Consider the following 11091-nt stretch of genomic DNA (forward strand, 5'->3'; position numbering starts at 1 on the left):
TTACCCACCACAAAGCCTTGCCTTTCCAAATGCATGCAAATCCTGTCCTTCAGAATCCCCTCCAATAATTTACTTGCCTCTTACATCAGGCTCATTGGTCTATAGTTTTGTGGCTTTCCCTTACCACGTTTCTTTAATAATGGCACCATATTAGCCAACCTCCAGCCTTCCGGCACCTCACTTATGGCTGTTAATGGTACAAATATCTCAGCAAGGGACCCAGCAATTTCTTCCCTAGCTTACTACAAAGTTCTGGGAAGCACCTGATCAGGTCATGGGGATTTATCTACCTTTAGACATTTTAAGACCTCCAGCATCTTCTTTTTTGTAAAATGAATTATTTTCAAGACGTCGCTATTTATTTCCTCAAGTTCCTTCACTTCCATGTCCTTCTTCACCGTAAAAACTGACATGAAATATTTGTTTAGTATCTCACACATCTCCTGTGGTTCCACAGGGCAACAGGGCAATGTTGATCTTTAAGGGGCCCTCTCCACTCCCTGGTTACTCTTTTTCCCTTAAAATATTTGCAGAATCTCTTTGAATTGTCCTTAGCTCTATTTATCAAAGCTATCTCATGTCCCCATTTTGCCTTCCTGATTTCCCTTTTAAATCAGTCTCCTACTGTCCTTAAACTCCTTGAGGGATTCACTCAATCCAAGCTGTCTATACCTGACATTTGCCCCAGTTTTCTTTCTTCACCAGAGCCGGAATTTCTGTAGTCATTCAACATTGCCTACACCTACCAGCCTTGCCTTTTACACTAATGGGAACAATTGTCTCTGAACCCTCAATTTTAGAGGCCTCCCACTTCCCAACCATCTCTTTTTCAATCAACTTCATTCAATCAGTCATACTATCAGCCTCTAGCTCCCCCCCCCCCCACCCCCACCCCAACATCCTCATTATCACAAAATAAACAAAGAACTGCAGATGCTGGAGATCTGAAACAAACAATCTAAAAATAGAAATTGCTGGAGAAACTCAGCAGGTGTGGCAGCACCTATGGAAGGAAACAGAGTCAACACCTCAAGACTCCAATAAAACCAGATCGGACACATTTAATACAGTTTGGGCTTAGATTTGAAATTTCTAACACACTAAGCTCCCATCTGACCAAACCACAATTCCATCCATTTTGGATGGTAAAATTGGCCATGATGTTCCAAATTAATTAAAAATGAACATAATATTCTGCCAATTGAGAATAAAAATCTAAAAAGATGTTAACTTTATTCCCCCGAATGAGACTAAACAGAGGGACATCTTTGCTACAATTGATTTTGGCAATGTGGTGATGCTTTAGAACATAGAACATAGAACATAGAACATAGAACAGTACAGGCCTTTTGGCCCTCGATGTTGTGCCGGCCTTTTATCCCACTCTAAGAAATGCTTCCACTTTTTGGGACAAGTGGAAGCATTTCCTTCCTTAAGTCTTCTCTGGACTGCAGCAAGTGATTGAAGAGCTGGGATATTGGGACCCATTGGAATTGGGGCCATTCTGATTGCCTCTCTCTGAAGTTAACATCTGTTGGATGGCCAAAGAATTTCAGCTGTTTTATCTCCTCTATTTATTTCCCTATTTATTTATTTAAATCCAAATATTATAAATAACAATCTGGTAAATCCTTACTTTTTTAAAAATTGGGTTAATGTTTAGAATAATAATAGTAATCAAGGTATCTTATCTGAATAATTCTGATGATAAATAAATGGATTTATTAAGATAAATACTTAACATAAAAAATTGTTTCAGAAAAGGCTGATGTCTGCGTATTCCAACGTGTCACTGCATTGAAACCAGGTCAGTCCCTGGTTCAGCGCCTCGAGGATGACCAATGTTACATTGCAAATTGTTTGCAGAACACAGATCCTGTTGCAGAGTCTCCTTTACTGCAAGTGTCTCTGGTTAGCTGTTCGGCAAAATGTGAATCTGTAAGTACATATTCATAGTTATTTAAGTTTATTAACTGCAAAACTACACACTGCTGGAAAGTTGTGTTGCATGAGGTCTTCAGTCAGTTACTATGTTTTGATATATTGAAAAAATTACTAAGTGCTCCATGTATAATCTACTTTCCAAACTATATGCTCTATGACTTTTGCTCTGCAGCTTTATATTTCTTTGATTTCTCTACAGCATTTGATCTAGTCAGCTATACCATTTTTCGCTGAAATCTCTTTCCAGTTGCCCAACTGTGCGTAAAAGTGCCATTTCTTAGTTCCATTCCACCTAACCAGAGCCAGATAGATCTCCATTAACCATTCTTCCCAACTCCACACCATCATCTCTACAATCCCCGGTGGTTTGTGACTGGCTCTGTCTTCTTCCTTTTTTGTCGACTGACCCTTGTGAACTTTCACGTGTCTACCAATGATATATAGTTCTCCATTAAGAGTCATGATCTATTTCCTGCCTCAGTGTTGTCAGTTTCTTATTTGATCAATATCCAACTTTAGATGAGTTATTTCAATTATTCCAGTTGAATTTTGGGAAAGAACATTAGTCAACCATATGGCTTACTACTATCAATCAATCATGCTGTATTGACAATAGTTTTATATTCCTGATTTATCTATTAACTACCATTAAAGGATTTGAATTCATACTTAGAACGTTAGCTTGGACCTCTTGAAATATGGGCTGTATTTTGCACACTGTTTGGAATTTTTCCACCAGAAGACATCTAAGGACAGTTTTCAAGATGATTCAAGCAGAAATTAATTTCTCCTATCTAAAATTTGTAATCTGACAATTGGAAAAAAAAAGCCGTGAGCTGAATTTCCCAGCTCATGAACGGTGTGGACAATGAAAGTCAGTTGGGAAAATATGGCAAGATTGGAAAACTTAGCTTCTCAACATCGGGGAAAAAGTGTCTGACTTTGCAACCAAAGTTTGAATCATGAGATGAGCATTTCACTAGTGTGCAAATAATTAACATGTCATCAGTAGCAAATCACATCTGATTTATATGCAGGTTCCCATTCTCCCTCCTGGCAGAAAAAAACTAAATAATGACAGTTCCCAACATGAAGGTCAGAGTGGCTACCTGGCAACTCCAGCTTGTTGTTTGTTCCTTCAGGCCACCATCATGGATAGCAGTATCTAATATCTTGGCACATGCTCCATGGGCAGTGACCACTTGCACCTCCAATCCATGGAAGTTGGCATCACACATGCACCAGCCTCACCACATCCAGATAGCATATATCTGACTCACTTAGAAAATACTTTTCCAATTCATTACTGCACTTTGGAGCAGACTGGCACCTGTCTGTAATGCTGCTGCCAGGACACTTTGTACTGAAGGACAGACACCCATATCACGGATTGGACCAGAGTACATCTCAAGGATCTTCACTTACTTTCTTGGTGTTCAACCAGCTTGCACCCTCTAGGCTCCTCACAGCACCTCTGCCATGCCATTCCTCACTTTATGTTTGTGCTTTGATGCCTCGTTCAGAATTTGAAGGCTCACAGAACTACTATGTTAATTTGAGATTTAGTGCATACACAAAGTCAGGTAGTTTGGCTTGGTTGTCAGCAGTGATCAGTCAAAGGGGTGGATATATTGATGTACAGCACAAATGCCATATTAACATCACATCTAAAGCCTATGCTCACAACTTACACAGAAAACATAGTGAACGTAAAAGACATCTGTAATCATAGTACCCAGCCTGAAGGGCATGCAGTGTACAGCTGTGTGGGGATGTGCATTCTGAAAATAAGCAACCTGAATCATGTTGTTGGTCAATTTAAATTGAACGTGGTAATCTCTGTGAAGCAGAAGAAAGTCTCATCTGTTGGCCACAATTCAAAAAGACAATCCAAGACCTCATATGGTGCATAAGGGCATGAAGCTGATTTCCTCTCACCTTGAATTGTAAGTTTCTGCCAACAGGCTCTCATATGCAATTCAATCTTGCTTGGGTGATATGGATGGTGGGGCGAGGAGAAAAGGTTTCAGTAATCCTATTGCACTTATAATAGAATCCCACAGTATGGAAACAGGCCCTTTTTCCCAACAAGTCCACACCAGCCCTCTGAACAGTAGCCCATCCAGACCCATTCCCCTACCCTATTATCCTAAATTTACCCCTGACCACTGCACCTAACGTACCCATCCTTGAACACTATGGGCAATGTAGCATGGCCAATTCACCTAACCTGCACATCTTTGGATTGTGGGAGGAAACCAGAGCACCCGAAGGAAACCCATACAGACTCAGGGAGAATGTGCAAACTCCACACAGACAGCCCTCCGAGGCTGGAATCAAACCCAGGTCCCTGGCGCTGTAAGGCAGCAGTGCTAACCACTGAGCCACCGTGCCGCCAGGTAATTAATAATCTTCTCGAGTATTTGTGTCAATGGTTTGTGCTGTATTCATCAGAATATGGTCTCCTCAGTCAGAAGTCCATGAAGAGACATTCCCAAGCCCAACTGGTTTTCCCACAATATGGAGGACTATGTCAAGTTGCTATGTTTGGGTGATCGAACTGCTGACTGCTCACATAACTAAGAAACTGCTCTGTTTCTAATATTCCCACATGGTTCATTGGCACTGTGATCAATGTATCCAGTTGCAGCAGGGGTTATCATCACTGTGGCCGTGGTGCTATGGAGATGCGGTGAATTTGAGGAAGTACGGATGTGCCAGCAAGTTCAGGATCAGCAGTAACATCCAGTGGAGCCCGATTGGTCTCCACAGAGACTGGACCTCAGAAGTCTGCGCATGACGAGAAACTTAGAGGGAGTGTAGAATGGGGCCCAATCACTGATCAATGCTATTGCTGGTGAGGAACCTATGGACTGAAGGGATGGGTGGCCATCTTATCCCAGTGGTTGTCAACATGACGGTTCAACTAAAGTTTTATGCAATTAGTCACTTGCAAAAATTCACAAGGGACCCTTGATCTACAAAGGTACCGAGCCTGTTACTGATGCAATTTGTGCCAGATCACATTGCTTCATCTGCTTTCAATGTGATAAGGTCAGTGTTGTATTCCAGGCAGTAGGCTTTGTCAATATAGCTGGCTTCCCCCAGGTGTAGGCCACTGTAAACATGATATAACATAACGCAGCTGATTTCATCATCTGAAAGGATTTCCATTTCATCAGTGTACAATTCATCTGTGATCATCAGTACCACACCTGAGGTTTGCATCATGTATTCTGGAATCTTCCATGAGGTCTATATTCTTGAGAACTGTTAGATTCCTGCTTCATTCTAAAAGCTGGATGCCTACCAAGGATGGTTAATGGGAAGTAAGAGCTACCATTGCAACTGTGGTTGATGACTGTATTACACAATTCCATGAGTGTCCAAGAAATGTAGCCCATTATTTTACCAGCACCATTGTACAGCAGAAAATAGGGCTGGTGAAGATGAGTTTTCAATGCTTGGATCCACCTGGAGGCTTTATGCAATACAGTTCAGACGAAGTGCACTGTGTAAGTCTAGCAAAGCTGTGCTCTGCATGACTGGTTCAGGCAAATAGGAGACCGAAAAGCTAGGAGAGAGACAACAGTCTTCTGAGGAGGAAGATGAGGCTATTGAGAAGGAGAAGCATCACCTTCAACATGATAGAGTAGTACTGCATTGTACGCAACAAAGCAGATGGCACTTAATTGGCACCAGGTTCCAATGGATGTGAGCTGGGTACATTGTTCAGGCATTGAATGTAATATTTTTCTGAAAAAACAAAGCAGTCCTGAATTTTTTTCCCAGAAGAAAATGCAGGTTTCTTTTCCTTTGCTATTGTTCCATAAAAGTTAATGTTTTCAACTATTTCAAGGCTTTCCATCATGTAATGGTTTCGCTTTGAATAATGAAAGTATGTTATGCTATGCTGGGCATTAGTGAAAGAGTAGACAGGATTCCAAGGTGGCATGGTGCTAAGGGAAGGTAGTCTGTGAAGCTCAAATCTTTTAACTGTAATTACAATGATGGTCAATAAGACAGATTATAACAATACATAACAAAATAACAATACATTTATGAATGGGAGCTTGTGTTTGTAATGAAGTGTCAGCTATTCCTCCAATATCTTCAAAAGCTTTTAATTTTTGTTCCCCTCCCACTATGTGCAATGTGAAGGACAGCTCGTGGCTGACAGCCTTGACCTGGGTTCATGACTGATCTTGAAATAGAGTGCTGGCAGGAGTTCTGGGAGATACCCACAGTGGAGAGTACTTCCACCATTTCTGACTGCATGATAGCATGAGTGTGGTACTATATTGTTGATTTTTGATAAAATTCTGCTCTAGATGCCAGACAGCTTCTCCTTCTCTGCAAAAAATAAGGTATTGGGTGGTTTTTCAAGTAAATGACAGAAACCTCGCTTGCATCCTGGAGAGCCAGTGAGAGCACTATGCCACCTCTTCTCATGAAGGTGACTGAATTAAATGACAATCAGGCATTTTACTGGACAGCTGACAGTGGGGGGTTGGTGACGATTCGCCATGGCACATTCGCCGCCGCCGATTAGCCACTGCTGGTTCACCACCAGCGTTTCTCCACTGGGGTCGTTTCACCTCTGAAAACTATTCGCCTCCGGAAATATATATATATATATATATATGGACTGATTGTTTCTCCTCCCGCCTGTTCTTTCATACCTCTCAGTCCCCTTTATTTATACAAGTACATACTACATATTGATAAAAAAAAAGAGGTAAAATAAATATCATTTTTTTGGTTTATATATAAAAATGAGTTACAAACTTTAACCAGAAAAAGGAAATATATTTTAAAATCTTTATAGTGGCAGTAAAATCTCACATTAATATTAAACAATGAAATTTCAGTTCATTTGATAGTTATGCACTATTCCTCTAAGATATTCCAAATAATCTCTTTCGCCGTATTCAAACACATTTTTTTTAAATTCTATCATCTGCGTCTCGATACTTTTTTAGCTTTATTTGTGGTGGGTAACCCGCTATCAGCTGTTCCATTTATAAATCACGCCCCTTTTGCACTTTCATTAACCTTCCAATACATTTTCGAATGGTTGGGTGGTGAGCTCCGAGTTCAAAAGCAATTCTCCGATGAGCGGCTTCAGCCTGATTATTTTTGCAATCTTCATCGTTTGTTGTTGTCTCATAGACTGACCACATATCATGTTGAAACAAAGGTGCCCTTCGGCTACTGCCTCGTCTATTGTAGAGTCCAATATAATTACATTCAAACCAATCTAGTATTGGTTGTAGTTCTTGAGGCAAAAAAATCTGCAAGTGCTTCTATGTAGTTATCAAGGTTACTATGTGGCACAAAAGCCAAAGCAACTTTCGTTTTTGCTTTTAAAGCATAATCAGGATTGGTGTGTTGACGAGTTGCTCCAACTGCAGCAATATGTCTGTACATACTTTGCGCCAAATGAAAGAAACAGCCCCTAATTCTAACTTCAGGAAAAACATTCTCTCATAGCACTGATAGCTGCCTGCTCAAAGTCACAATGGATATACTGTGGTCTGGATTAGGTACCAAGGACTTCACTATTTCAAACCTGCATACATACGTTGAACGCTGCTTATTTGGTAGAAATATATACAATATTGGATGAACCCCATCAAATCATTTTCCTAAAATACAATATACTTGAGAGAATAAAATAGGGGTTATGTTGAATGTACCATCCACAAACCAGGTGGATTCCGCTAAATTATGTATCCAAGATTCCCTACCAAATATGATTATTCGATTACTTCCTTGACCACTATCCGCCAAAACAAATTTTTCTTCTGGTCCGTTATCCAGCTTATATACTTTGTATCTAATTGGAATCCCCAAATGCTGAAGATCAGTAGGGTTTGGTGGCACTAAACTAATATCATTCCTTTTTCGTCGAATTATTTTCTTCATGCTGCTTGTCGTCGGTAAAGATGATAGGACTGACTGGGGGACATCAGCTACACATTCGTTAATAAGAACAGTAGGAACTTCCTGCGATTCTTCTGCACGACGTTTTAAACTTGTTTTCACTTTCGCAACTTGGACACTTGCTGCGGAAGGAGAATGTGTGTGTCCATTAATTGTTTTTATCACAGTGCCACTCTTGGTGTGGATCCATCCATTGCATCGGCCCCTTTGTTCACATCGCCAAAACTTAATAATTGAATCACTCTTGGATAGTTTATCAAAATTATATATCAAACCATCGTGGTAAAACTTCTTATTTCCATGTTTACTAATAATATCTGTTTCCATACTAAAAATTCCTGTTCCAAAAACCAAAATTGGTGCGGTGGTGAACTGGCGAATCGTCTTCAGTGGCACGGTGGTGAATTGTCCTCAGTGGCCAATGGGCGGTGGTGAATCATCCTCGGCGATGAAAGGGCAGTGGCTAATCAACGGTGGCAAATGGTCCCATCCCGGACATTGGGAGCTACCAGCTCTTCATTGCTCAGCTGTGCCACAAAAAATAATTCTGATCACTCTTGTGTACTGGTTATTTATTAACTTCAGTGTTTAGCTTTATCAAACTAAAAACCTGATAAAGTAAACTATTAATTCCAATCAACATGATTTAGGAAAACACTGAAATAAAGCAGTCTCTTTATATAAAGAATTGGTGTCATTTTCTTTTGGCTTTGTCAACCGTGAAATTTTTGTACAATTAAACTTTTATGCTCTATTACACTAATCAACAGAATCAAGTCTATATTCCTTCATCTGATCCTCATGTTTGCTGTGGAACTTGTAAGAATATGTCGTGCACTTTTGAAGAAGATGGAAGCATTGCTTTGTATAATGTAAGTCGACTTAATTTTTGTATTATCTCAGTGCATAAAATGAAAAGGAAAATTACAATGAGCATGTAAATCATGGTCTGAGCTAGACTGAATTTTCAACCAGGTATAAGAGTCCTGATTTTGGACCCATAAGATTTGCTGAGCCTGACAATGTTGTCAGCTTGGCTCATGGTGCAATCTTCTCATATCCAGCCAGTTTTTTTTTAATTGGGTACCTTGGACCTTGTAATTGTCATTCCTATTAAAGATGATGGTGTTAAACACCAGGGCTTGAAGGTTGGTCACACTGAGTCCTGATATGCTTTTTTAATCAAAGTTTTATTTCAACTTACACATCGCAAAACTCCTAATGTGTTGATTATGGTTCTCCATATGTATCTGATGAATGGTATTAAATGATAACAGGGGGCAGATTGCTGAGACTGCTGGCCCAATGAGAGAGGTGGAATCTACTGAGGCAGACAGGCAAGTCCAGTGGCATCTAAACCTGAAGGCACCCTTGGTGCCTGCATAAACTTATCACATAATGAGGCTGAGGTAGGTAGGCCATCAGAGTGGAGAGAGTGAAGAATGATGTAATTCCAACTTCTCATCCCTGCAACCCCCAATGGCCATTCAGCCAGCTGCAAAGAGGCCAAGTACATTGTTCTGGTGACCTCCTCCAATGGTAGGAATATTTTGTGCAGAATTGAGCCCCCACTTTCTGAAGCAGCGCCTCTGTGGCAAGTGAGCTGGTGTAATCTGCCTCCAAGATATACAACACCTTGGGGCAACTTCTCCAACAGGTTACAGTTCAGACCATCCTCCAAGAAATAATATTGTGGATCAGCAAGACCTTGCAATCCAATCTCTAAGAGCGGGAGAAAAATACCAATGGTGCATAAAATGGTTCCCAACCATGCCTCAATTAGCTACCTGCTCAAGTGCCATTAGGGACGGGCAGCAAATGCCCGCCAAGCTGGTGATGCCCACAAACTATAATTGAATTACAAAATACTCTGTGGGGTGGCAGACAGCTAAATCTGGTTGGAAAGCAACTGGAGACAGGAATATGGGCAGCATGGTGGCTCAGTGGTTAACACTGTTGCGCCAGAGAGCCAGGTTCAATTCCCGCCTCAGACAACTGTCTGTGTGGAGTTTGCACATTCTCCCCGTGTCTGTGTGGGTTTCCTCCAAGTGCTCCGGTTTCCTCCCACAGTCCAAAGATGTGCAGGTCAGGTGAATTGGCCATGCTAAATTGCCCATAGTGTTAGGTGGATTAGTCAGAGGTAAATGTAGGGGGATGGGTTTCTCTTCCGAGGGACAGTGTGAACTTGTTGGGCCGAAGGGCCTGTTTCCACACTGTAGGTAATCAAATATATCAAAAGCCATTCTGTTGCTCAGTTAAAAGTGTGAGATTCTGTCTTACATATATGCCTTTTAAATTGTATGGTCTTGGAAGGGCAAATAATTATGTGTAAGTACAGACCTAAATTTCTAATGTCTAAATTTAAATTGATAAATATTTTACAAATAGAGCAGCTTCCATTATACTGCATGTGATACATGTTGGCCTATTGGCTTCTACTCCTGTAAAACAACAGAATTTAATGCATAGGTTGTCCATTCAGTGGTTATGTTTCTCACCCAGGCAATGCAATATCGAAACTTTGGGGGGGTTTGAAGTCAGGTGATGTATCTTTCAGTTAGAACTTTTATTAATAATACAGAAGGTAAGCTAAGTTTCTTGATTATGAAGTAGGTGAGAATGTAGTGCCACGGGGAGTGTAATGATGTTCTAGATGTACCATAAGACCATAAGACATAGGAGCGGATGTAAGGCCATTCGGCCCATCGAGTCCATTCCGCCATTCAATCATGGCTGATGGGCATTTCAACTCCACTTACCCGCATTCTCCCCGTAGCCCTTAATTCCTTGTGACATCAAGAATTTATCAATCTCTACCTTGAAGACATTCAGCGTCCCAGCCTCCACTGCACTCCGCGGCAATGAATTCCACAGGCCCACCACTCTCTGGCTGAAGAAATGTCTCCGCATTTCTGTTCTGAATTTACCCCCTCTAATTCTAAGGCTGTGTCCACGGGTCCTAGTCTCCTCGCCTAACGGAAACAATTTCCTAGTGTCCACTCTTTCCAAGCCATGTATTACCTTGTAAGTTTCTATTAGATCTCCCCTAAATGACTTAGGCGCAGGCATAGGTGGATGGGTTAGTAAATTTGCAGATAACACTAAAGTCGGTGGAGTAGTGGACAGTTGGGAAGAATGTTGCAGGTTGCAGGGAAACTTGGATAAACTGCAGGATTGGGCTGAGAGGTGGCAAATGGAGTT

At 41.0% G+C, this 11091-nt stretch overlaps 1 protein-coding gene across 2 annotated transcripts in view; it reads left to right on the top strand.

Annotated features, from left to right (window-relative positions):
- otogl (otogelin-like) overlaps positions 1-11091 on the top strand; it is a 216746-nt gene that overhangs the window by 189674 nt on the left and 15981 nt on the right. For both annotated transcript variants that reach the window (XM_043709667.1, XM_043709668.1), the window contains exons 52-53: positions 1760-1938; positions 8661-8762. In XM_043709667.1, coding sequence (XP_043565602.1) covers positions 1760-1938; positions 8661-8762 — 281 coding nt within the window. The remainder of the gene's footprint in view (positions 1-1759; positions 1939-8660; positions 8763-11091) is intronic.

The sequence above is a fragment of the Chiloscyllium plagiosum genome, chromosome 19 (assembly GCF_004010195.1).
Source record: "Chiloscyllium plagiosum isolate BGI_BamShark_2017 chromosome 19, ASM401019v2, whole genome shotgun sequence".
Lineage (NCBI taxonomy): Eukaryota > Metazoa > Chordata > Chondrichthyes > Orectolobiformes > Hemiscylliidae > Chiloscyllium > Chiloscyllium plagiosum.